At 22.9% G+C, this 27,665-nt stretch overlaps 8 protein-coding genes across 8 annotated transcripts; 4 read left to right on the plus strand and 4 right to left on the minus strand. All coding sequences in view use genetic code 6, as the record gives it.

The window, feature by feature from the left end:
- Positions 1-263: 263 nt before the first annotated feature.
- On the plus strand, positions 264-4,287 carry TTHERM_00532000 (Serine/Threonine kinase; the record flags this gene model as incomplete). The annotated part of the gene is made up of 9 exons (XM_001024323.4): positions 264-338; positions 551-2,119; positions 2,255-2,299; positions 2,362-2,556; positions 2,882-3,034; positions 3,150-3,241; positions 3,301-3,637; positions 3,700-4,068; positions 4,123-4,287. 9 exons carry the CDS (start codon positions 264-266, stop codon positions 4,285-4,287), a joined length of 3,000 nt encoding a protein of 999 aa, XP_001024323.4.
- Positions 4,288-5,875: 1,588 nt separating this feature from the next.
- On the plus strand, positions 5,876-8,025 carry TTHERM_00532020 (cold-shock protein, putative; the record flags this gene model as incomplete). Its single annotated transcript, XM_001024325.2, has 6 exons — positions 5,876-5,938; positions 6,028-6,141; positions 6,270-6,359; positions 6,434-6,637; positions 6,693-7,221; positions 7,283-8,025. 6 exons carry the CDS (start codon positions 5,876-5,878, stop codon positions 8,023-8,025), a joined length of 1,743 nt encoding a protein of 580 aa, XP_001024325.2.
- Positions 8,026-8,860: 835 nt separating this feature from the next.
- TTHERM_00532030 (protein farnesyltransferase/geranylgeranyltransferase type-1 subunit alpha) lies at positions 8,861-10,242 on the minus strand (the record flags this gene model as incomplete). Its single annotated transcript, XM_001024326.3, has 6 exons — positions 8,861-8,959; positions 9,021-9,480; positions 9,612-9,725; positions 9,786-10,005; positions 10,065-10,176; positions 10,240-10,242. The coding sequence occupies 6 exons, from the start codon at positions 10,240-10,242 to the stop codon at positions 8,861-8,863; spliced, it is 1,008 nt and encodes a 335-aa protein (XP_001024326.2).
- A 1,090-nt stretch (positions 10,243-11,332) lies between these two features.
- TTHERM_00532040 (ATPase, histidine kinase-, DNA gyrase B) lies at positions 11,333-16,525 on the plus strand (the record flags this gene model as incomplete). Its single annotated transcript, XM_001024327.3, has 6 exons — positions 11,333-13,078; positions 13,187-13,780; positions 13,845-13,892; positions 13,950-14,150; positions 14,214-14,863; positions 15,118-16,525. The coding sequence occupies 6 exons, from the start codon at positions 11,333-11,335 to the stop codon at positions 16,523-16,525; spliced, it is 4,647 nt and encodes a 1,548-aa protein (XP_001024327.2).
- Positions 16,526-18,421: 1,896 nt separating this feature from the next.
- TTHERM_00532050 (MFS transporter) lies at positions 18,422-19,533 on the minus strand (the record flags this gene model as incomplete). Its single annotated transcript, XM_001024328.2, has 4 exons — positions 18,422-18,725; positions 18,776-18,911; positions 19,019-19,156; positions 19,266-19,533. The coding sequence occupies 4 exons, from the start codon at positions 19,531-19,533 to the stop codon at positions 18,422-18,424; spliced, it is 846 nt and encodes a 281-aa protein (XP_001024328.2).
- A 1,422-nt stretch (positions 19,534-20,955) lies between these two features.
- Positions 20,956-22,062, plus strand: TTHERM_00532060 (papain family cysteine protease; the record flags this gene model as incomplete). The annotated part of the gene is made up of 1 exon (XM_001024329.2): positions 20,956-22,062. Exon 1 carries the CDS (start codon positions 21,058-21,060, stop codon positions 22,060-22,062), a length of 1,005 nt encoding a protein of 334 aa, XP_001024329.1. The 5' UTR covers positions 20,956-21,057.
- A 734-nt stretch (positions 22,063-22,796) lies between these two features.
- Positions 22,797-24,711, minus strand: TTHERM_000532061 (FYVE zinc finger protein; the record flags this gene model as incomplete). Its single annotated transcript, XM_012800087.1, has 8 exons — positions 22,797-23,027; positions 23,099-23,383; positions 23,438-23,566; positions 23,988-24,087; positions 24,227-24,341; positions 24,426-24,464; positions 24,528-24,563; positions 24,651-24,711. The coding sequence occupies 8 exons, from the start codon at positions 24,709-24,711 to the stop codon at positions 22,797-22,799; spliced, it is 996 nt and encodes a 331-aa protein (XP_012655541.1).
- A 1,873-nt stretch (positions 24,712-26,584) lies between these two features.
- On the minus strand, positions 26,585-27,475 carry TTHERM_00532090 (transmembrane protein, putative; the record flags this gene model as incomplete). Its single annotated transcript, XM_001024332.2, has 1 exon — positions 26,585-27,475. The coding sequence occupies one exon, from the start codon at positions 27,473-27,475 to the stop codon at positions 26,585-26,587; it is 891 nt and encodes a 296-aa protein (XP_001024332.2).
- Between the last annotated feature and the right edge of the window lie 190 nt (positions 27,476-27,665).

Below are 27,665 nucleotides of genomic sequence, written 5' to 3' on the forward strand. Positions count from 1 at the left end.
AAAATTGAAAGATAATAAATAATTAATAAATAAACAAACAAACAAATAAATAAATAATAGAGATATAATTAGGATTAAAATTAGAAAACAAGAAAATAATTAAAGAAATAGCGATAACCTATATCTAATTATATATAAATACATAAAAAATATTATTTTTGAGAATAGTATTAAGGCAAATTTAAAATACACATATATATAATAATAATAAATTCATTCATATATAGCTAATAATCTAAAAGCTAGTTCGCTTAAATCACAAAATGAATAAAATAGATAATTAGAATATTGCAGAGAAAATATAGCTACTTGAGTAGCGCATTTCGAAGAATGGCTAGGTAAACCAAATTTATGCAATTTTTAAAGTTTTTTCTTTTGCTAAGTTTAGTTTCTTTAAATTAACATCCGTTAAACAGAATTCTAGACATTTTTTCATTTTATATTTTCTCTAGGAGCTTTTACAAAAATTTACATTTTCATAGATGTCTTTTAGTTTTTACAAGCTATATGAAATTTTAAAATAAACTAAGTTATTTCTTTTAATAAAAAGGCAACTATTCAGAGTTCCTTCAAGTAAAATATTGAAAGCTTGTAAGATTAGACTACTGAAAGTTTTAAGGGTTCAGCCAATAATGGTATGACTTAGTAGAATTCGGTTGAAAACTCACAACTAGAAAAAAATAATTAAGCAAGCTCAAATAAGGAAAATGTTAAGGAGGAAGAAGAAATTCAAAGCGTTTTAAATAAAAAAGGGGATTATTATGAAAAATAATTCTACGAATCAAGTAATTTATAAATAGGGTAAGTTATGCATAAGATGGATGAAGTAGCTGAGCAATTAGAATAGTTAGAGTAAGACGATGAAGAAAATTAAGAAAACAAATCTAATAAGAATAATTAGCATTAATCTAACGGATAAGGACTATTAAACAGTGATAACATATGGGATAAGCAGAATTCTAATTAGGAAGGAAATTATCAGAATGATACAGATGAATTTTATGCACCTTAAGAAAAGTTAAGTGATTTTAGTTCAATGAATATTTTGGAAGCAAAAGATATGTAGCAATAATAGCTTCTTAAAATTCCTTAACCCTAGATTTAGCAACAAAATATGCTGCAGGTACAATAGCAATTAGAATAGAGTGATAGACACTAGTAATAATAAAATGCTATATTATAGCAAGGAATTACTACAAATTAGTCAACTGGAGGAGCTAGCAGTTTAGGATAAAAAGGTACACAAAATACTAATACTCCCGTCATGTAAAACTCGCGGGAAAAATATTAGAAAAGTACCGGCAAAAAACGTAGAACAACACAAACTACTCTTGCTATGAATAAATTAAAAAAATACGACACAACTACACCTTGTCCTTCTATTGTTCAAATATAAAATACTAATCAAGTTTCAAATCGTCCACGCTTAAATTCTGAAAGCAGTAATTCTAACGAGGCTATTTAATTAAATAATGTTCCTCCTCCTGGAAATTCTAAAATAACCCAATTCTTTAAAATGAAAAATACACCTACTTAAAATACTACTGCTATAAGTGGTCAACCATTAAATAATTTAAACTCATAGCCACAGCAGTAAAATTAGATAAATAATTAAGCTCCATAAACACCATCTTAGTAAAATGGTTAGTAAGTAAGCTAAAAAGAGAACATAAACATCTAAGTATTACCACCTTAAAATCTCTCGAATGGATAAAGTTTATAAACACCATCAATTTCATAATACAATACACCTATGGCTACTTAAAACAATTCCAATTATCCTAATACAAACAAAAAATCAGTCTAAAACACTAGCAATGGTATGATGATAGATGAAAATAAAATTCAATAAAATGGGGCTTTAGCTCATTTACAGTCTCCATCGTAATCTGTATCATCAATTGCAAATGCTAACTCAACTAACTCAAATGTTTAACAAAATTCTACATCTTCTCATCATTAGCATTATAACCAACTAAAATTATCAAGTTCTAACTAAATGAAAATTTATGATCCTAAACTTGAAAATAGATATCAAGATTTATAGGAAGAAATCAAACAAAAAGAACTAGAATTAAATGAAAAAAATAATATTATTAAATACCTTGAGCAAGACAAAGTAATAAAAATCTTATTTGATATTTTTACTCTTCGTAGCTAAATAAATTCTTCTCATTTTTTCGTTTTTAGCTTTTTATTTTCTCAAAATAACTCACTAATTTAATTTTATATAAATCATTTTATAAAAAATTAGAAAGAAATAGATAAGTTGCTTCAAATTTCTGAGAAGACTAGCCAAGTAAATATTTTTAATAGTAAAAAAGGAATAGGGATTAAGTAGTATGTATTATTTTTAAATAGAATTACAAAGCAAAAGCACAGAAAATTATTTAGCAGACCTTGTTAGAAGTAGAGAAATTAAAAAGAGAGGAAATGAGATAATATATAGCCAAAGAAAAACAAAGATTAGGAGAATATGTACAAACTAGAGATTGTACTAAATTTGATGAGACTTGGCAAGAGGGAACTGAATTTAAAAAAATAAAAGAGCGTCTTGTAATTTATTTAAAAATTTATCTTTAAAAAGCTTTATCAAGTTAATTATTTTAAAGGGGGGTTTTGAGCTGAACAATAATTTTTGATATGCTTTTTTTACTTACTATTTTAATTGAAAATTTTAATTAGAAATCCGCTCAATAAATATTTTTTGTATTTCAGATTTTGAAATTTGAAATTTTTGATTTTGTGAGGGAAATTTAAATTTTTGTCAATTCAAAATATTCTAATTAACAGTCTTATTTTTAATTAAGTTAATTAAACATTCTAATTTATTTTTTTTAATTAAATATTAAATAAAAATTCCTTTTTAATTCTTTTAAAGAGAGTCATAGAAGCTGAAAAGGAGGAATTAGAAAAGAAAAAAAAGAACGTTAAGGGTAGCAGAAAATCAACAAATGAAACTGATATTTCATAAGAACTTGATCTAGCTGAGTAAAAGCAAAGAATTAATCTATAAATATAATTTTTACAAAAGGTAAATAAATAAATAAAAAAATTTAGTAATTTTATTTTTTGTACAATTTCTAATGAAAAAGAATTTTTTTTAATTTATATATATGATCCTCATTATTGAATTTATATTTTAAAAGGAAGAAGCTGACTTAATAGAAATGTATAAAAACCTTGATCATGAGAAATTCTTATTTGTATAAAAGCTTAAGAGATTTTAAGATGAATAAAAGTAAACTTTTTTTATAATTTAAAAGAAATTATTAATATTAAATTAAATTAATTTAAAAGCTCTAGATATGGATAAGAATGGCCATGTTTGGGAGAAAGATATCAGCTATTGTCTTTATTAGGAAGAGGTGGTTTTTCAGAAGTATATAAGGCATATGATCTCCATGAATTTAAAGAAGTTGCTTGCAAAATTCATCAATTAAATTTAAATTGGTCTGAACCTTCAAAAGCAAATTATATAAAGCATGCAGTACGTGAAAGTAAAATTCACTCAGAATTAAAGCATGCAAATATTGTTTAGCTTTACGATACTGTTGAAATAGATAATAACTCCTTTGCGACTATATTAGAATACTGTGAAGGACCTGATCTATATTTCTACTTAAAAAAACATAAAGTAAGGAATTAATTATTTAGATACATGATTGAATTAAGTTTTTACTTTTTATCTTTATCTAGGTTTTACCAGAAAAAGAAGCTAAAATACTTATTAGATAAATTTTATGTGCTTTAAGATACATGAATTCTTTAAAAACCCGTATTATTCATTATGATCTCAAACCTTAGAATATTATTTTCCATAAAGGAGAACTAAAAATATCCGATTTCGGATTAAGTAAAATTTTTGATGATGGGTAAACTCGTATGGAATTGACAAGTTAAGGTGTTGGAACCTATTGGTATTTACCACCTGAAACTTTTGAATTTGAAAACAGTGCCCTTATTTCTCCTAAAGTAGATATTTGGAGTGTTGGTGTTATTTTCTTCGAAATGGTATTTGGTTAGAGACCTTTTGGAAATAATAAAAGTTAAGATTAGATACTTAAGGTAAAAAAAATATATTTTAATGATTTTATTTTAATTTTGTTCTTTTAAAAAAAGGAAAATATAATATTAAAATCAACATCTGTAACATTCCCTAGCAAGCCTAGTGTTAGCAACGAGTGTAAAGATTTCATTAGAAATTGCTTGACTTATGATTAAAATAGAAGATGGGATATTTAAAAAGCATGGGATAGTCCTTACATGAATAGTAAGACTAGATGATTTAGTTTACACTAAATATGATAAAAATCAAATTCTTTTTTCTCTCTTTTAACAATCTCATTAATTAAAACAAGTGAAAGTAGTTAATTTATATTTGATTCTAAATAAAATAAGTAGAAAACTTATCATGTATTTATAAACTCTATGCTAAATGATATTAAATGAAAGATAAGAATCACTATTTATTCATTTTGCATAAAATTCTAATAAAATTTGCTTGAAATTATTAAAAATTATTCACTAGTGTCATACAAAAAGAATAAAAAGTAACTTTTGGATTAAACTGAATCAAATATAAGTTAAGCATTCTAACTAAATAAATGTCTACAATATTTATATAATAAAACTATTTATAATTAAACTATATATAATTCATTCATATATTCACAATTAGAATTAATTATTTTGTATCAACTTTTCTCTATTAATAAAATAATTTAACTAAATATCAATATTATTTTATATCTTTATCTTTGTATTAGGTCTAAAATCTATTTATTTACTCACTTACTTATTTCCTAAAACAAACACACTTTTTTCTTCAGATGAAATTCAAAATATCTATTTATGCTTTTATATTTTAGAATAATCAATTATATACAAAATTAAAGTTAAACATTGTATGCTCAATCAACCCAACATATTTAACTGATCCTAATTTTTTAAAAATATTTTGAAATTTACTAGCTTTCTATTTGTTTTTCTAATTCGGGTATGTCTATAAAATAATAATCAATTATTAATTTAAGTACATTTAAGTCTTATATTTATTTATTTAAATATTTTAGTAAATTAAATTAAGTGAAATGATAAATTTTAATTACTTAACTAGGTTTTTTTATCAAAAAAATACAATCAATTTAAAAAAAAAATTAAAGATTTTATTTGAATATTTAAATTTATTTTTATTATCTTAGAATGATATTTTTTTTTTTAAAAAACGAATTAATTAATTTTACTATAATTTCTTGCAATTAAAAAGTTAAATTTTTAATTTATTATTTTAAAAAAATATTTTGAATGTTAATCATTTTTATGATTTATATTTTTATTTAAAATTTTTCTTTGGAAAAAATAGTTACAGGATAGCTCTTTAATTTATTGAGTGTATAAAAATTTTTAAGCGAACATATTACTTTTTACGTAGGTCAAGTAAAATGTATTAGAAAATTAATATATTTTAGTTGATATATTATTTTTATTTATTTAAATTGTAGAATAAACATATTTCTCATAATTTGAAATACTTTTTAGTTTTTGTATTGAAATTATAATGATAATAATTGTATCTTTTTAATAATAATAAATTATTACTTTATAATTAATATTTTTAAGCATACTAATTTAAATACTATTAAATTTTAATTTACTATATAAAGTACATTAATTTAGATCCACAATTAACTAAATAACTAACTAACTAGACTTTGAAGAATAATAAATTATTGAATTTTTACAAAAAATATCATTTACAAATAAACAGCATTCATTATAGAGAAAATAGCTAATAAATTTTAAGTTTCTTTTATTATTTTTAATTCTATATAGTTAGCTTAATTAAGCCAAATAAGATATTCATTTAGCAAAAATGGATGAAATTATTCAAAGTATTTTAGATGAAAATGATTTAGTTGTCAAGTAAATTCCTGAAGTAAGATATTTCTATTGACATATTATATAATCAACATATAAAATTAGGTTACTAAATGTTAAAGAATATTTTTATATTATAATTATCAGGGTCCTTTTAGTTTAATGAGAGCTATATCTAATTGCCTTTACTTCACTTCTATAAATTATAAATAGATTTAAGAGCAGTGTATTAGGTTTCTATAGCAAATGATTGATTAAAAGGTATTGACATTTACAAATGATTATTATATTAAATAATAAAATTTTATGAAACATCAAGTTCTTTTAAAAATGAAAGCAGATTATCTAATTTGTTTTGATAAAAATGATTATTTATAATTAATAATTAGAAATTACCTGAAAAGCTGAATCAATTTAAAAATAGCATCACTTTATACAACGACTTTATCTTAGACCCAAATAAATTTGACTATCATAAGGTATAGCTTATAATTAAGCTATGATTGATTAGTAGGAATACATTGTTAATAATAAAATATTTAATGAATAATAGGTGAATTTAGAGTTAGTGTCTCTACTTTTTTAAACTAAAATATAAGTTTATTATATAAATGAAGAAAATCAACTTCTTTCATTCATAATCAATAACAGATATAAGCGTAAAATAGAGATGATATATACTAATAATCATTACGACCCTATATTTTCTAGGAAGTTTATTTAGCTTATTACTATTTCCTAATCAATAGTTTAGAAGGTAAAATAATTATGATTCGTTTGTTATTGTTATTTAGTTAGCATTTATTTTATAGATTATTGATTAAAGCTTAGAAGTTAATGGTAAGGCTTAAGATAAATTTATAAATTATGAATATGAAAATTGGCTTTTAGATAGAATCATGTAACTTAACGAAATGAATTCAATGACACAAATCAACCAATGTGATTCTAATGGTACTTAACAATATACAAGATTTAAGAGATCTCTTTCAGATAATTACAATGTCAATTATGGTACATAATAAGATATTTATTAAGAAGAGAATTAGATTCCTAAGTAATCTGGAATAATTGAAGAGAGTGATGAGTCTTCTAACCAAAATGATAACAATATATAAGCAGGCCATAATTAATTTTAGAAAACAAATAATGAACATTAAAAAAAAAAACAACAAGGTTATTAAGAAAATGAATATTTTGAGCAAAATAAATTTGAGTCTAATTTATATAGAGAAAAGGCAGATTCTCTAATTACTCCAAAACTAGATATCAGTTAAGTTTAAACTTTAGATAAAAGGCCCATAATATCTCCAATTTATTTTGTAAAAAGCAATCCTCCAGGTAATCTATATAAAGTAAGACTGTCTTGCATTGTTTTAAAATAAATTGTTTTAAAATATAGGCATATCTCCAAAGCCAAACTTAAATACAAATGTTTAAAAATTTGAATGGAAAAATCAAGATGATAGCAACGAAGACTCAATTATAGAAGAAAGATCTAATGGAAATGAAATGAGTGCACAAAGTAGTTTAAATACAAGTTCATAAGGACCTTCTTCAAAGAGAGGAAGTGGAAAATTTAATGCAGCAAACATAACCGGTAACTCTCCAACTAAGCTCAAAAGCGAAAAAGATGCTCCTCTCAGTTAGTTTGCTTAAAAAAAGCCTAAAATAGTTGAAATGGGATAAGAAAAAGTTACAGGTAGTTTGAAGTTCTTTGATGAAAAAAAAAATTTTGGTTTCTTTGTCTTAGACTCTGACGGTAGCGATATATTCGTTTATTATGACGATTTAGAACAAGCTGGAATCACCAAAAAAATGTTGAAAGAAAGTGTTGAAAAGAAAACGAAGCTATATTTCAAATTTAATTGTATGAGTTATGTAGGGAAATATTAAAACTCAAAGAAGGCTGTTGATATAGAGCTAATTGGAAGTTTTTAAACTGAAGAATCAGAAGCTGCTAAATAAGAAACGGATGATAATCTTGAAGAATAAACAAAATAAAGTAATTTGTTGGAGGGATTAGTAAATTAGTCTTCAACCGAAAATTAATAAATTACATCTGAATAAAAGAAAAAATAATTATCTGAGAGATTTGCAGGCTTTTCTTCAATTATTGCTGCTTCTTAAAATACAAAAAGTTGAAAGCAATCAAAAATTAGAAAAAATTATTAAAATTTAAAACTATAAATTAAAATACATCGTATTCAAAACCTTATTTGTAAATTCATTTTCCTAAAAAATTATAATTATATTTGATTTCATATTTTTATTTTCCAATAATTTGTTTTGTTTCCAAATGTTAAATATCTTCATAATCTCCTTAAAAAAATTTAAATAAGATATTTTCAAATATTTTTATTAAACAATTTAAAAAAATAAATAAATAATTAATTAATTAACTATGATAAAAAAGTTTTTGAGAAACAAGAAAATTATTTTTATAGTAATTAACTTAAAAATATGTTTTATTTTAAAAAACTAAATTATTTCATAAAATAAAATCGTTTAATTAAACATAAAATTCAATAAGTTTAAAAATATTTTTATGAATTAATTAGAAAAATAATTTGTCTTAAAACTTATTTTAAAAAAATCTGTGGTTAATTGTTGTCTAAAACAAGATCCAAATATTAAAAAATTTTAAACTCAAAATAAAATTTCTTACTACCTAAAACATTAATTATCATTTCAATTAACATTCATCCTAAAATTTTTATGATCTTTTAAATCAAATGATCTTATTTTTGCTTATCACAACAGATTTTTATTTTTACAAACTTTATTTAACTTATTAAATGTTTTCAAGTTATCTTAAAAATGCATTTTTTAATGATTCTCTAAGCAAAATAACCTACATAGATTTGCTAAAATCAAGAAGGATTTTTGATGAAGAATAAATTTTTTTAAGATTTATATTTTGTTTACATAAGTATATATTTTTTAATATACAATAACTACTTACTCAAATGAATTGAATTCATGCTTAAATATTGAAGTCTTTTTAAATATTTTCCCTAAACCAATTCCAATAATTATATCTTATTCTATCTACTTCTGAAGCTTGGAGTTAGCAAATCTAAATTAAATAACAAAAAATAATTGAAAGAGTTAATCTATCTATAAAAATGAATTTATACATCTAAAGCTTCTTTTAAATCTTGTTGAGAAGGGTTTTCACTTGTAAGAATGATTTAAATTCTTAAATAAAGTAAATATCTATTCAAGTTAGATTTTTTTAGAAGTTCAGTTTAGAATTCTTGCACTTCAGGAAATTCACTGAACTTAAAAATCCATTTTTAGTTAAAGATATTTAATTCACCAGGTTATTAATTTTCATTTTACAGTGACTTAAATTCAAATGTCTTAAACCATCCCATTAAATAGTTCCAAGATGCTTCGTTTTCAGGTGCTTGATTAATTGATTCAAATATAAATTGTAGCTCCTTTTTAAAATCACTTTTTTCTTTTAAAATTCTCTAACTCAATAAAAAGTGACGGTAATTCCATGCTGAATTGTTTCTGATATCCTCCTCAAAATAATATTATATTCTTTCCCATTCATCTTCAAAAAGATCGAATTTTTAGCATAGCCATATTCTAAAAATATTATTTATATTTATATTAAATAAAAGCTTCTTTTTTATAAGCAATTTTTATGGAAAAACTAAATAATCATTTACTAAATGTTTTTAAATTAACTTTATCATAAAATTTATTAAAAAACTTACCTATAACCCCAGCCATGATAATTCTTATTGTCTTCAGAAAAAACGCTTTCTTCAAGAAAATCAATCTCTCCATCACATTTATTAAGAACTTCAATAACATATCTACGATGTTCCCTAAATTAAAATAAATTTACAGATAAAATTATCCAATTTTAAAAGTGATTGTTTGTTTACCATGATTAATATGTTTTTGGATTTCCCTCTATAACTTCAGTAATAAACTTTAGTTCATCTTCATAGCTTAGCTTTAATTACTCTAAGCATTTTCTTCTTATGTGGTAGGCATTATAGTTAGAAGTTAGTTATTATAACACAAAGCCACTTAACTCAAAGCTTCTCATACTTATTTCATCGCTTTTAATGATAGCTCTAAAGTAATCCATAAGCTCAACATCTTTAGATTTATTTTATAATTAAAAATATATTATCTAAGCAACTACAATTCAAAATTACACTCTGGCTTATATTTCAAATTTAGGATAGTTGGTTACCCATCATATTGAGGAACTCTTTCAACATCATCCCAGTTAAACTTTGATTTACTTTTGAATGAAAGCTTAGTTTCCTTTAGTTATTAGATTTTAAATATATTTTTTAAATTATTTGCTTTTGAAATTTATTTATTTACCATTTTAAGTTTGCAACTCGATTTTTCAGAATAGATCTATTTATTTTAAAAAGGAATTTCTTATATCCTAAATGTTAATAATTTTTTGATTGATGCTAAATATAAATAATAATCATAAATAAATAAATAAATACCAACAAAATATTTTGGTTGTAATAAAATTTATAATTTAATGTCAAGATATTTATTATGTAATATAAAAATAAAAATCTAAAACCTAAATATTTTAAAATAGTATAAAAGATTATTTTATATAAAATTATAATCAGTTTAAATCATACAATATTTAAATATTTAGAATATATATTAATATTTTAATAATGACATAAATTAATTGCAAAAACAATTTATAAGTAAGTAGTATTCCAAATTCATAAAAAATTTTATGATAAAATAATTTCTCAACTAAAAAAATATATTGATAGTGTTATACCAACCTGATTGAAATGCTTTAAATTGGTATTCTATGTTAATTTTATATTCAATGAGTTAAATAATAGAATATGCTTTCTTTTTAACTTTAAAATAATAAACAGCTTTTATGAATAGAGTGAGCATTATTTTTTCAAATTTCGATAAAAATTAATTACTTAATTAAACTAAATTTATTATTTACCTTAAAATTCTAATTTATAAAATCTATATTTCTATTTCTTATACGGGTTTATTTTAACAAAAATTTAAAATTTATATAAATTATTATTTGTTTAAATTCTTTCTTTATATTTGAAGAAAAGCGGTATTTTTTTAATTTAGTTCATAAATTAAGTTATGGAAATGATAAATACTAAAATATGCTAAACTTTATGCAAAAAATTTAAGTTAATCACATGAGATAGTTTAAAGTAATTAATTAAGTTAAAAACTTTTTTACTGGGATTAAAAAATTGAAATTTATTTTAAATAGAAATGATATCTCGATTTTCATAGCTTTCACAAAATTGACTATTAATAGGATGGATGTTAAAAAAAAGAAAATAAAATTTGTGAGTTGAAACAATTTATATTAAATTGTTATGTAAATTATTATGAGGTAAATTTATTTTGCTTATTTAACATATTTTTTAACTAATTTATATTTAAAATTTACCAAATGCTTTTTTAACAAAAATTATGCTTGATTGTTTGGAATTTAGAATAAGCATATAATAAGTAAAATAAGAATAAACAAACAAGATCTTATTTCTAACTTAATTGTTAAAAATAAACATTATATATAGCAGAAATCTCTCAGAGTTACTTTCTGAGAAAATAGTTTGAATCATAAAACAATTAAATAGACTGCGTATAGACAAACTCCTTAAGTTATTATTAAATATAAAATTCGATAGAATCGCTTTTTATAAAAGACATATTAGCTAATCTTTAAGAAATGCAATAGATTAAATCATAAATAAAGCAAGTGGAATCAGCTAGGGAATTTGTATATTGTGCAAATTTATAAAATATACTTACTTTGCATAATTAAGGAGTTAATAAAAACATATACTAAGGTGTTATTGTTCTTTTTGTAGTGCTCATTTTTGATTTGCTCAATCTTTCTATAAATTATAGCAGCTTTGGAAAGTCATTGCTTCTCATTTTAATCTTTAAATTAAGTCTACTTGTTGCATTTTTAATGGCGTGGAATAGTAAATCGTACTAAAAACTTAATCTTAATACAAAGAAAGTGATTCTGTTTATATATTCGATAATATTGATGGTTATTTTCGCTGAAGAAATAATTTTAAAGGAGAATAGTTAAAACTAAAAAAACATAATCATTATTGGTTTAATACAGATCTTCATTATTATAATTATATTTTGGCAATTATACTAAGATAACAATCTGGTAATCGTAATTATTTGTTTGACAGCTGCATATTTTTTAGCAAGGTTATTTTATTACGACACTCAAAATCCGGTAGAAATAGTTTTTGGCATTTTACAATTTTTGTCATTAGTAGCATATATAAGCTTTAGAATGCATAATTAAATATTACTAAATTAAATTAAAGCAGAAGGATGTAATTACATTAGCACTTAGAGATTTTTATAAAATAATATGGATGTAAATTAATCACAGATATAAAGGAGTAAAATAAAAAATGAGTAAAATTGTGACATATTTAATGATACTCTAAATATACATCCAAGCTAGATAAACCTTAAATAGTAAAAATAATACAGCAATAATTAATCACATATTTAAAACTAACTAGATTAGTCTGGAATGAATTCACATTAAAAAGATAAGGGTTTTTCATTTTCGTTTGATCTATAAGGAAGAGAACCACAAACTCCACTTTAGTAATAGTTAGTATAAGAAAATTAAGCTAACAGCTAAATACATAAATACTAATTAAATGGGAGTTATTAATACGAAAAAGAGAGTGAATTAGCTCTTAAAAGTACTAGTAATAACAGTTAAAAATAAAATATAAGACCAACTATTCGAGACTAGTCCAATAGTGTTTAAAAAGCTAATTCTGAATCATAATAAAAGCTAAATGGATATGGAGAATTTAGCATAAATAATTTTTAAAGCAATGAGTAAATTTAGCAGGGATAGAAACAATAATTTAAATCTTAAATTGCCTGTTAAGCGTCAATTTAAGCTTCACCTGTTTTTAACATGTCATAAGGTGGTTAAAATCAATATGGGTCTTAGCAGTAATTAGAATCCTCAAAAAATATAAGTCTTGCACACTTAGAAACTGTCTATACCAAAAAGAATCATACTGGAAAATCTATGAATTCTGAAACAGTTAATTTGGTTAATTTTTACAATATGTTTTTCAACATACTGCCTTAGGGAATAGCAATCATTCCTCTTTCAAATTTTCCTGAGAGTTTGGAAGTAATTTTTATTGAATTAATAAAATATTAAACTAAGAAGATAAATTTAAGAAAAATATAGATTTAAGTTTTCATTTTTTATAGAATTTATTTCTTTTTAAAAATTTAGGGATGCCAAATAAATTAAACTCTTAGCTCCTTATTAGAATGCGACAATAAAGAAGTATGTATATAAATGCTTACAGAGCTAAAGAACTCGAAGCTAGAGGAGCAGTTAGCATAGATAAATAGCAATGTAAATGTACCTAATTTGGGTAGCAGTGGTTCCTATATGCATTAAGAATTTGCAGCATTCAAAAGTGATTCAATAGTCAGTTCAACAAGCATAAACAACCAACAGCAGTAAGAACCTTTAAAAACAAAAAAAACAAATTAATTATTATCAACTCACAGCCTGAAGGAAGATGCCCATAACATATTATTAGATAATATAAATTTAGAAGAAGCAAGTGAAAATTATATAAATGAAAAAACCAGGCGTATCACATTTGTGATAGATTATAATGGCTTAAAAAGAAATAAAAACATTTCAAGTCATAGCGAAATTGTTTAGAATTAAAGGAAATTTTCATTAAATGAGTCAAGGAGTAATAGATTCTACTCTAATGTTAATCAAGAAGATTCTAAAGGCAATTAGAATGGAGATAATTAAAGTGTTAAAGGACTACCTCTTTTAAAACCTAGCAACTACTAAGTTTAAGTGGTAAGTTATAAAAATCAAAATGTTTAAATTTACTTACTAACATTTCTTTTAACTATCAAATAAGAATTCCTCAACTAAAATGTCTGTAAAGCTCGAGATAGAACATATTAAAGTAATTTATTTGGCTAAATAATCAATTTATTTAATCTTTATTTTTGTTAATATTTAGAAATAAATTCAAAATTTAAAGTTCTTTGATAGCTATGAAATGATTGGAGTGCATGTGAGAATGGTTTCAAAATGTTAATTAAATAGCTAAAAAACTAAATATTTCGAAATAATATTTATACCATGCATTGTTAAATCTGAAATTACAGTTGTACTTGTTGTCAAAGATATCACCCACTTTAATGAAATTGAAGTTTTAAAGGTAATTAATATAATTCAATAAATATTATTTATTGCTAGCTTAATAATAATTCTATGTAAATAGATGGTAAATGAAAATAAAAGCTAAATGTTATCTTAAGTGGCTCATGAAATAAGAACACCTTTAAATTGTGTGATAAGTATGATAGAAATAACCAAAGATTTAGCAGAGTAGTCTGTGTGTGAAAATTTTTTAGCACCTGCATTAACAAGTGCTCGTTTACTGAATAATTTAATATAAGATTTATTAGACATGGCATAAGTAAAAGCCGGCTGCTTTTAACTTAAATCTACAAAATTTAACATTAGAAATTTGTTAGAGGAGGTTAAGTAATTGATGAAAGTGTAAGTGCAAAGCTCTAATATATAAATGGAAATTTCAATTAGCGATTAAGTGCCAACGTTTATATACTCTGATCCTTTTCGAATAAGATAAATACTAATAAATCTTATAGGCAACGCTCTTAAATTTACTTAGAAAGGATTTATTACAGTCGTAGCTGAAAGGTACACATATTAAAATATTGACACCATAGTTAGAATATCAGTAAAAGATACAGGTATTGGTATTAAGCCAAAGTAAAAGTAAAAATTATTTCAAGCTTTTGGAAAGTTAGACGATGATAACTAAGAATACCTTAATCCTAAGGGAGTTGGTTTAGGACTTATGATTTCAAATGAATTAGCTAAAAAATTGAGCAATCCTATATTTACGTAAGAAAAAATTCTAATAATTAAATTAATTTCAAATAAAAAACTGAATAAATGCTCTCATAAAATTAAAATTTCATTGAAAAAGAAAAAAATTTTAAATTAAATACAATTTTTTTTGATATTTAACAAAATAAATAAAAACTTTAAATGAAATTAAAAAAAGATATGCTTAAACCAATTTTATTTCAATCAATCTGTATAAACTTTTGAATGTAATTACCAAAATATTATTAATAAATTTTTATTATACTTAGAAACTAGGGATTAGAGGTAGAATCTGTTTATGGATAAGGATCATAATTTTCTTTTTTTATTATTGATAATGTCTAGCTTCAAGCTTCGGTACTATAAGTCTCTTAAAAATAGATATAAATATATGATGCAAAAACAGAAAGAACTATTGGTATCAAAAAAAAGGTAGATTAAAGTTCTTTACATAGAATAGATGAAGAGGACAGAGAAGTAAAGAGTCAGAATGAAATTTTCCTTGAAAATAGTGGAATACATTTGTCAAAACAAAATAATCCATCAATCTAAAATTATTAAATGTCTAATACTTTATAAGCAATTTCAAACAATTCTAATTAATGGAACTAGAGCACAAGTATTATATATGCCTAAAACCATGATTAAAACTAGAAATAGCTAAATAGCAGCTTAAATAATTAACTAACACATGACATAAATCATTAGTAAAACAACATGAAAAAAGGTTCATCTCTCAACCCTGCATAAGAACCAAATAAAGTAGTTCATTCACATAACAGTTTTGATCACAATATAGAAGATGAAGAGAGTAGAATAAACCCGATAAATAGCTAGTAATATAATAAACAAGATGAATCAAATTTAGCTCCTCATTTTAATGATAATAAATTAATAAACAAGTCTTTTACACCATAACCTCATAATTCAAATATGAGCACTAATGACTACAATTACGATGCTGTTGATTATGATTCTCAATATTAAAAATAGTAAAACAATTCCTAATTTTCAAATAAATTACAAAACTAGGTATCACAATAAAAAATAAATATATAATCATTAATCCCACATAGTGGTCCTTCATTGTAATCTCCAAATATTAACTCTGTTTAAACAAAGAGAATGAGTATCCATAAACAATTTTTTATCAAGTAATATGAGGAACTTGAAAATCAGTTTGGTTCTGTTGTTAATCCTCTTGAAACTAAGGAGTTTGGTTCTGTTATATCTTCTTAGCTAGAAGAATAGCAAGCAACAAACAGTAAAACTGAAAAAATAGTTTGTTAATGCAAAAAAATACTTATAGTTGATGATAATACATTTAATGTCTATGCTCTTTAGTAATTAATTAAAACATTAAAGTAGGTAGAATGTGATACTTCATTGAGTGGAGAATTAGCAATTGAACTCATTAAATAAAAATTAACAAAAAACTGTTGTCAGTCTTATAAAATAATATTCATGGATATTGACATGCCTTAACAAAGTGGTTTAGAAACTACGAGAATAATAAGATAAAATTTTTTGAGCTCAAAAGAAACTATGATAATTGGGTGCTCAGGCTATTCAAATTCTTAAGAATATCAAAATTGTATAGAAGCTGGAATGAATGATTATCTGTCAAAACCTATTGATAAAAATCTTCTTAAAGATATGTTAGAAAATTTTTTGTGATTTTTGACATAAAAGTAAAAAAAATAGCTTCCTAAAATGATTTTCATGCTTATATTGATAATAAATAACTTAAAATTTAATTATCTTTGATTAATTAATTAATGATAAATCACAATTATTCTTAGAAATAGCTTACTGAGAAGAGAATCGTTAAAAACTTTTAATCATAAATTTTATACATTATTTTAAAAATAAATTAAAATTTCAAATTTAATCAATTTTATCATTTCAATCAATTAAAAATGTACATACATATACATACATGTAACTATATATATTACTTTCTATAGTAAGCTAAATTAGTTTTATATAATTCAACTTATTCATTTCAATATCTTTTTTTTAAAATTTTTTAAGAGTATTTAGAAATCTATTAACTAAAAATATTTTTAAATTAAGTATTTCTTAAGATAATATTTAAGAGAATTAAAAGGTATAATTTAAAATAAAATTGTTATATTATTTATTTAAATATTTTGAAATAAAGAATATCTATCTATTACATCATTTATTAATAAAAATAAAACTGATTATTTCTACTATTTATTAACATTTTGAAATAAAGAATATCTATCTATTACATCATTTATTAATAAAAATAAAATTGATTATTTATTTACATATTTTTAAATGGAGATTATCTATTACATCATTTATTAATAAAAATAAAATTGATTATTTCTGCTATTTATTTACAGACTTTTAAATGAAGAATATCTATCTATTACATCATTTATTAATAAAAATAAAACTGACCATTTCTACTATTTATTTAAAGATTTTAAAATAAATAATATTTATCTATTACACCATTTATTAATAAAATAAAACTTATTATTTCTACTGTTTATTTAAAGATTTTGAAATAAAGAAGATCTATCACATCATTAATTAATAAAAATTTTTTTGGAGATATATCCTAATCTTTCAAAAGCTTACATAACTTAATTAATTAATTAATTTATCAATCTAAAAGCAATATAAAAATTTAACAAAAGTAGAAATTAAATAAGAAACCATGATTATTGTGTATTTAGCTGATAGAGACTTAAATTTAATACTTTCAAAACAAGAATTAGTAAAAAAAACAATAATTTATTTTTTAGAAATTGCTATTTTTATAATATTTGGATTACTTTTTATCGAATTTGAAAAAGAGCCTGAGAGATATGATTATTGTTCTTAGAGAGAATTTAGATTATGGAGCAAAGCTACAGGTATTGTTTGCTTGATATATATAGGTATGTGCTTTTTAAGAATTATTATGCTAAATTATACTAAACAAGAATAAAGATATGTTAGATGGATTGTTTTTGCATCATTTTTAGTAAGAGTTATTCTTTCAGTTGGAATGTTAAAAAATCATGATTCTGATTGCGGTTAATTGAATATACTAAGCTTAGTATTTTCAATAATTCATGTTGTAATATTTACACTTGTCTTTGGCTTTTTAGTAATCATACTTATATAATTCTTTAATAATTGATTAGATTAGCTTGGAATAAAAGAAATAGTATTTACTAATATAAACCAATACTCTATTATATAGTTTTAGAGGATATTAATAAATTTACAAATATACTTATAGAAAGATTAAAAGCTTCTTAAAAATTAGAATTTAAATCTTTTGTTTATTTTTATTAAAAAAAATTCAATATGTGATATAAAAAGCATTATTTGTAAAAATTAATTATTTTATATTGATATTTTTTAATAACCTGCTTATCCATATGTCTTAAAATTTGATTAATTAATGTTTTATTTAAAACTTCATTATTATTCTTACATTAAATTTAAGTTTTTTTAGAATAATGCTTTTTATTTGAAAAAATCTAAAAATATTTCTCAAATAAAAAAGTATTTTATTTATTTTCATTTTAATAGCTAATTAAGTTATCAAATTCTTTTCATTAAAATGTTCAAGAATTTATTTAATATTTTAAAGCTTTGCTTTTCAACCTTTGTACAAAAATAAATTTTTTTGCCGTTTACAAATAAAATCTAACTTTTAATTTATTATTTTGTTGTCGGCCATACTAAGGTGAAAACACCGGATCCCATTCGAACTCCGAAGTTAAGCGCCTTAAGGCTGGGTTAGTACTAAGGTGGGGGACCGCTTGGGAAGTCCCAGTGTCGACAACCTTTTTTTATATTAAGGCACTTATTTTTATTTTATAGTAGTTTTGTTAGATAGCAAATTCTATTATTATTTTTATTTTATATTATCAATTAAATTAATTATAAATAGACATTTAATTTATTAATTTTGTTGTCGGCCATACTAAGGTGAAAACACCGGATCCCATTTGAACTCCGAAGTTAAGCGCCTTAAGGCTGGGTTAGTACTAAGGTGGGGGACCGCTTGGGAAGTCCCAGTGTCGACAACCTTTTTTTATTTTAATACATTTATTTTTATTTAAAAGTAGTTTTATTTGATAACAAATTCTATTATTATCCTCATTTTATATAATCAATTAAATTAATTATAAATACACATTTAATTTATTAATTTTGTTGTCGGCCATACTAAGGTGAAAACACCGGATCCCATTCGAACTCCGAAGTTAAGCGCCTTAAGGCTGGGTTAGTACTAAGGTGGGGGACCGCTTGGGAAGTCCCAGTGTCGACAACCTTTTTTTATATTAAGGCACTTATTTTTATTTTATAGTAGTTTTGTTAGATAGCAAATTCTATTACTATTTTTATTTTATATTATCAATTAAATTAATTATAAATAGACATTTAATTTATTAATTTTGTTGTCGGCCATACTAAGGTGAAAACACCGGATCCCATTCGAACTCCGAAGTTAAGCGCCTTAAGGCTGGGTTAGTACTAAGGTGGGGGACCGCTTGGGAAGTCCCAGTGTCGACAACCTTTTTATATTTTAATGTTTTTATTTCTATTTTATAGTAGTACTATTTGATAACAAACTCTATTATTATTTTAGCTTCAAGTTATGAATGAATTAATTATAAATTCAATTTATTAATTTTGTTGTCGGCCATACTAAGGTGAAAACACCGGATCCCATTCGAACTCCGAAGTTAAGCGCCTTAAGGCTGGGTTAGTACTAAGGTGGGGGACCGCTTGGGAAGTCCCAGTGTCGACAACCTTTTTTATGTCGGCAATAAAAAAATATTTTAGTTTTTTTTAAAGATAATTAAATAGACTACTTAACGATAAAAAATCTAACATAATTAATGAGAAAATTTAAAAAATTAAAAAGATTTGTGAAACTCAGAATTAAAGAGATGATTTAAATGTAATATTATTGAATTCCTAGTATTTTCTTACAATTTTTAATTTAAATAATTTGCATGGCTAATATAAAAAGGTTATTGGTTCAACATAAAAATTTCAAAAATAATAGAAATAAAAGGATTATTTTTAGATTTTTATTATTTTTTATAAATAATTTTATTCAATTTATCTAAATAAATTAGGCAAATTTTACTATTCAAAATTAAAGAGATGAGATTAAAGTATCTCAAAAATGAATACATTATAAAAAGACAGAGTTTTTTTTTAAGATTAATATTAAATTGTACTTAAACAAAATAGCAAAATTAAATATTCAATTAAAAGGAAAATCACTAGAAACTGATTGGTAAATTAGTTTGAATTTTCAAAACAAACCCAAAAAAATAATTGAAATACTTAGATATTTACTAGAAGTAATGAAATATGATGATTAATCATACTTTATCTGTTGATTTTCATTTAGATGTATTCTTTTATGTGTTTTATTTATTATTTTAAATTACTATATTATAATAACAATAATAATAATAAGAATAAATCTCTTTTTGGTTCTTTAAAACTTAAAAAATTATTTTATTTTCATTTGTTTTTGAATTTCAGCTTTCAGATTTTAATTTTATTTTTGGATAAAGTAGCTAATTCAAAATTTGAAATTTGCTAAATACTATGAAAATGGTAAGACAGTATTTTGCAATAAGATTATAATATTAATTTATTTTATGAAATTAAAGTTAAGGCACCAATAAAATCCTCTTGCAAAAAAATCCAACGAAGTGAATCTATCAAGTACAATAAATTTGTTGATATTGATTTTTTTCTTAAAACATTTTTTTAAAATAATTAGTGAATTTATTTGTTTTAATACCAATCTAGTTAAACATGACATCTATTTATATAAATAAATAAGTATCTATATTTTTACTAGTTAATTTGGTCTAAATGAACTCTTAATTTAATTTTGAAAAATATGAATTAAATTCTACTAATTTATTTATTTATTTATTTTTGAACATAAAACTAATTTAAAAATAAATTTCTAGTAATTTATCATCTGATTATCTTTTTTACTGAATTTCATCAATAATCACTGAATAACCTTAGAATACTTATATCATATAAAAATTTTACGTTTTAATATTTTACAATAAAATTAGCAGTAGCTATCTATTGTGCTCTCATTCTTTAAATTCCAGTTTACAAAACTACCAATCATCAAAATAATTCAATTTAAATAATAAAAATAAAATAAAAAAACTCTTGATAAAAAAATGAGAAAAATTGTTTTAGTTGCTCTCAGCTTAGCTGTTTTAACTTCTCTTGTATATTGCTAAAATGTCTTTTAACAAGCCCTTACTGTTGAAGAATTGATTGCATATAACCTTTGGAGATAAAATAATGGAAGAGTCTACAATTCTGAGGAAGAATAGTTTTTCAGATAACTTATCTTTGTTGAAAACAAAAGACAAGTTGACAGTCACAACAGCCAAAATCCAACTTTTACTTAATCATTGAACTAATTTGCAGATTTCACTGATGAAGAATTCAAATACAGAGTTCTCAACACTAAGGTTTCCTAAACTCGTCCCAAGAAAGGAAGACGTCTTGAATCTCGTGTATTAGATTAATAAATCCCTGAATCTGTTGATTGGAGAAACGTAACTAATGTTGTTGGTCCTATTAAAAACTAAGGTCACTGTGGTTCTTGCTGGACTTTCTCAATTGCTGGTATCGTTGAATCCCATTATGTTCTTAAGCATGGATCATATGTTAGCTATGCTGAATAAGAAATATTAGACTGTGTTAGTGTATCTGCAGGATATTAATCTGATGGATGCAATGGTGGTTGGCCTGAAGAAGCTCTTCAATATGTTATTGAGTATGGTATTGTTAAATCAGAAGTTTATCCTTATGTTGCTGTTTAAGGTAAATGCAGAGATATTCCTTATGATGTTCCTAAATACTATCCTGAAGGCTGGTATGTCAACCTTGATTAAACATCTGAAGCTTTGAAGGCTGCTATTGCTAAAGCTCCTGTTTCTGTTTGTGTAGATGCATCTACTTGGAAATTCTACAAGTCTGGTATTTTCAGTGGCTGCGGTCCTACCACTGAAGATGATCTTAATCATGCCATTGTTGCTGTAGGTTATGATGCTGATGGAAATTGGATCATTAGAAACTCTTGGGCAACAAAATGGGGTGAAAACGGATACATCAGACTTGCTGCAGGTAACACTTGTGGTGTTCTCCTTTCTAACTTGGCTTTTGACAACTGATAAAAAATAATTTATTAGAAGATAATTTTCTAATTTTAAAACTTGTCTTAATTATATATATATAAATTATCTGTGAGTTAATTCATAAAATAATAATTTCTCATTTTTGAAAAAAAAATTCAATTATTAAACCTATGTAATTAATATTAAAAAACTAAATTAAGTAAAGATTTGTTATTTAAAGCTACATTAAATTAAGGTTTATTTTTAGAAAATTTGAAACTTTATTTAATTAAGACAAATATTATCTTCATAAAATGATTTTCATTTAAAATGTGATTCAAAAATATTTCAAGTTTTAAAATTAATAAGTGCAAGTAAGTTGGTAGGTAGGTAAGTAGGTAGATTATATAAATTTTAATAATTAACATTTTCTAAAATTTATATGAAAAATACTCAAAAAGAAAATAGAAAACAAACGAATAAATAATTAATGAAATAAAGAGAGTTTGATTAATTTGCAATAATGAATGAAAGAGAATACTTTATTATATTTAAAATGTATCAAACAATTTAAAATAGGTGTGGTGTTTATTACTTTTAATTAATTAAGAATTAATGATTAAAATTGTTATTTTATTTAATTATTTATTATTTGTGAAAAGTTATAGTTTTTTTTTATAAAGAATTTTTTATCCAGAATATTTTAAGATATATAGTAATTATTGATCCAATCCAATCCAATCTATGTATTAAGTTGCTTTTCTGAAAGAAATATTATATAAATTGTATTGTCAAAATATTTAGCAATAGCATTTATCGTTGTTTGGTTGTTGTTTTTCGTTTAATTCATAATTTTTACGTTTTACAATCGAAGATTTATGATAGTGATTAGTTGATTAGTTATTCTCCTTTTATTCGTTATTATCATGATTTACACTTTCTTCCTAATTATTTTCATCCTCATTTTCTTCATCTGTCTCATTATATGCTTCATTTTGATTTTTATAATTCAGGAAAGATTTCTTTTTTATCAAAATTAATTTTTAATTTAATAAATGAAAATGTTAAAAAACAAACAAAAACAATAAATTACTGTATTTGTTAATTTGCTCTTCTATTCCATGAGGTTTCTGACTTGAACTTATTTTTATTCAATGATCTTTTTCTTTTATTCTAACTCTACTATGATACCTTTTAATTAAGATTCATACCCAATTTATTGCTTTTCTAAATCTTGCTGGCGTTGTTTTTCTTCTCTCATCTAAATTTCGGCTTTTGACAACATTTCTTCATGCTGAGAAACATCTTTTGTTATTTAATCTAACTCTTCCTTTTTAGACTACAAAGTCTTTTTCAACTCATCTATCTCTTTAAATTTCTAACCATAAATAAAAGTAATTTAAAATTTAACTTTGTTGTTAAAGTTTATTACATTATCTTTGATATCGTTTATATCCTTTTAAACTTAAAGTATTTCCTTTTTTAGTACTTCTTATGATTATTTTAATTAAGTAATTGTATTCTTTTTTGTATTGAGTTAATCCTTCCTTCTTTGTTCAGTCTAAGATATAAAAGAATTTATAAAGATAGAAGAATAGTCAATCAATCGAAAATAGTAAGTGATAGAATGATTAAGAAAATTTTATTCTGTGTTAGAAAGTAACTAATTGATTAAAAGTATTAAGGATTATTTTCAGTAAATTTCAATCTTATATTAAATAAGCTTTAATTAGTATAAATTTTTCAGTGCCTTTCTGATTGAAATATTAGATTTTTAATTCTTAAATCAACAATAGAGACAAAAAAATAGTAATTGAATACATTTTTTTTCACTAAAAAAAAAGTTTATTTTCTAAAGTCCGCATATTTTTGTTCATTTATTTATTATTACTATTCGCTTTTTATTTTATAATATCCTTTATAAATAATCAACCCAATTGAAAACCCATTTCTATAAAATTACAGCATAAAAAAGTACTTACTTTTTTAATGAAACATCTTAAAAAGCACAAATCACAAACTCTATTAGAATTAATTTGTCTTCTAGAACATGGTCCACAAACTGAGGCACCACAAACTCTACTGTATATGAATAAAAATAATTGTTAAATTATGCATATTTTTTATATTTAAATAGTTATCTAGCTAATTGAATTGTTTAAGTTTGATTTTTATTATTATTAAATATGTTTAAAAATTTTTTTTGTATTTAATATTTTACCAATGATGTTGGGAAACTCCTCCAAATGTCTCAAATGATATGTTGCAAATCAGGCAGTTTTCAAGATTCTCATACTCGCTCTTAGATATAAACGAAACTTCAGCTTTTAAAAACTCTATTTTTAAGTTGTATCTTAATATTGAACTCACATAATAACTCCAAATATAAATAAAGAATATAAATTGATAAAAAGGATTACTTTATGTCACCATAGTTGCTGTGCCTTCTGAAAAGGAATCTATAAGATTATGTAGAAAAGAAAATTAAGTTTTTGATATTTAGAATAAAAAAATTAGCAAACCTGAATTATCAAAATCGTCATTATTCGAGATTGAACCTTTAAAAATAGTACAAATAATGATTAAAATGATAGCTTAATGAAATTCACAAAAAAAAGAGGCATATTTTATGATAAATAATCTACTTCTATCTTATAAATCCTGAATTCCATTATTTCTTGGTGATAAATTTGTTGGACTAAACATCTTTTTTTGGCTAAATATCTGGCTTTTTTGCTTATTTACTCTTATATTACTAAGTGTTTTACTATTTTTGATAAAAATATTAAATATTATTAAATTATTTTTAACAACATAAAGAAAAATAATAAATAATTGATTCACTCATTGTCCTCACATTAAAATTACGATTAAATAACTAAATATACACACATACAAGTTTAATAATAAGTAAATGGGTTAAGCTAGATGTTAAATTTTAATATCCATGAATAATAAGCTTTTTTTATGATAAGGAAGCAATTCCTTTTATTTATTAGGATGCTTTTCTGCTTATAAAATACTTCAAAGAAATATTTTTAAATTTGTGTAAGATAGATAGAATAAGCCTACTTATTTTATTTTGTCTTCTTCATCTTGATAAATTTTGATCCAGCTAACAAATAAGTATAAAAAATTATTTCACTAAACTTAAAAAATATATTTATTAAAATATCATAATTAATAAAACACGAATATTATTGCGATTTTAATATGAGACTATCTTCTTTATAAAATATAACATTTTGAAATAAAAAGTGAGGAACTATGAAACAAAATGCTTTTCGAAGTATTCTTATAATATCAGTTAGGTATTATATTTATATATTATATTATTTATTTAGTATGATTTTTATCCTCTTTAAACATAGTTAAATAATATGTTTATTAATGCATAATAGTAATAAAATATGAATTATAAAGGCAATTTTTATATGCTATTTTAACATTACACTATTATTTTTATAATAAATGAAATTTAGTAATAAAAGTAGAGGGACTATTTAACTACATTTACTTTAGAAATATGGTTATCTAATCCTTTATGCTTTTTTACAACTTAATTTACTAAAATATAATGTTATTTATTTTTATTTTATAAATCATATGTATATACATATTATATAATAAATATTTTAAATGTTATTAAAGACTAGTAAAAAATTATAAAATTACAATCTTTCATCACAAGCCTAAATTATTTTATGTCAATCCATTCAATATAGAAAGATTTAAATAAATTATTTTATTTAATTGAGTATGAAAATAAATTTTATTATTCTAATTTATGTATGTATATAATTATTGTGATTTTTATAAAAATTTAATTTCATTTATTCATTTGTTTTGTTGATCTTAAAAATATAATATTTAAAATATTTTCATTCCATATATAATTTACTTTTTTCTCAAATTGTTATTTAAAATTTTTAAGATTTAAGTTTTTATCTATTTTGTATTTATAATAGTAATTAATTTTTAAATATATGAGATATTCATTCATATTTGATATGTAATGCAATAGTCGCTATCAATTTTGATAGATTCAAAAGAAATATCTCAAATTTTTGTTGTTTAAGCAGGTATTAACAAATTGAAATAAAATAATAAAAAGAAAAAAATGCGTGTTAACAAGAGTTGCTAAATTGGGAAAATATTTATGATATAAACAGATTTAAATGAGGGAAAGTAGAAAAATAAGGTTAAATTGAAGGAATATAGGAATTATGATATGAAGGAGACTGCGAAATGACATGCATTAAAAGATTAAGGCTATGCAAATATACTATTTCTGCTTATTTGTTGGAATATCTGAGTTGTTTTTTTGTACCTTATATAGGCTTTCTTTTGATTTTATGTATTTATTTTGTATATAGATCCTTAATAATTTTTATATAATTTATCATCACTATCATGTTAAAGACGCATGCAATAAATAGAAAATATATCTCCTCTGAATAAATTCCAATACAACAATAATCAATCAGATTCGCTAATATTTAAGTTGACTACAAATATTGCTTATGTTAAATGCTAATGATTTATATTTTAATAATATTATTTATAAATTGCTATGTTTTCACTCAGAAGGAGCTTGTTCAGAAACAAGAGTGATTAATTGATTGTATAAATCTTAAACACTCTAGCTTGAGTTAATTTCTTTTTAATAAGCAGCCTTCTTCTCAGCAAAATGCTTAGCATTTTTTTCCAAGAGAGCCTTAGAAACTCTGTATTAAAGCAAGTAATCCATAAATTCAATAGACTTAAATTGAGAAGTCTTGTTGCCCCAGGTGAAGGCAAGTTCTACAGCAGTGGGAAGAACAAATAATCCCAATCTGAATGAGTAGGGTAAGTTAAAAAGATGAGCAAAAGCAAAGAAACCAGCACCTACAGTCATACCTCTCACAGGCCAAAGAAGCTTAGCATTAAAAGTGAGGTTCAAATCATTAGCAATATCAGGGTTAATTTATGTATAGCTGCTGACTTCTTCAGGATAAATCTTACCTAATTATTATTTTCTACGTAAAACTTCCAATTCAAGAATATCTTTTTAGAAATATCTGGGATACATCCACTCACCAAAAACAGCGATACCTCTTTAGGATCTTTGGAGGTGATAAGTGGTAGCATCGATTCTATTTTAATATTCTTCATAATTTTGTCTCATATCCTTATCCCATTTTGCTAAGAAAGGATATTCGTTTTAATCAACGTTTGACTTAAGGTTTAATCTGACCATCTTACTTACTAATTATTAATTAATAATTTTTTTCTTAAAAGATCTGCTTTTCTTCTGATTGTTTCTAAATCTCTTTTGATTTTTTATTTATATTTATTTTATTTAAAGAAAGTAATCCTCATCTTAATCTGAATGAAAAAATACTGTCTCAGCAAATGCAAAAATACAACCTAATAACACCTCTGCTACATATATATAAATGAATAGTTAATGAAGAAGATATTTTATCATTTGAACATATCAATTCACATTATTATTAGAAATTTATTTTATTGCCTATTCAATTTATTATGATTTCATTTCAAAAACGAGTTAAATAAATTATTTTTTATCTAAAATATTTTTTCTAGAGTGTAAATAAATAATAGATGAAAGGTAATATAAGTTTATTAATATTTTCAATTATGAAATATATTGATTT

Source organism: Tetrahymena thermophila, assembly GCF_000189635.1.
Source record: "Tetrahymena thermophila SB210 genomic scaffold scf_8254385, whole genome shotgun sequence".
Lineage (NCBI taxonomy): Eukaryota > Ciliophora > Oligohymenophorea > Hymenostomatida > Tetrahymenidae > Tetrahymena > Tetrahymena thermophila.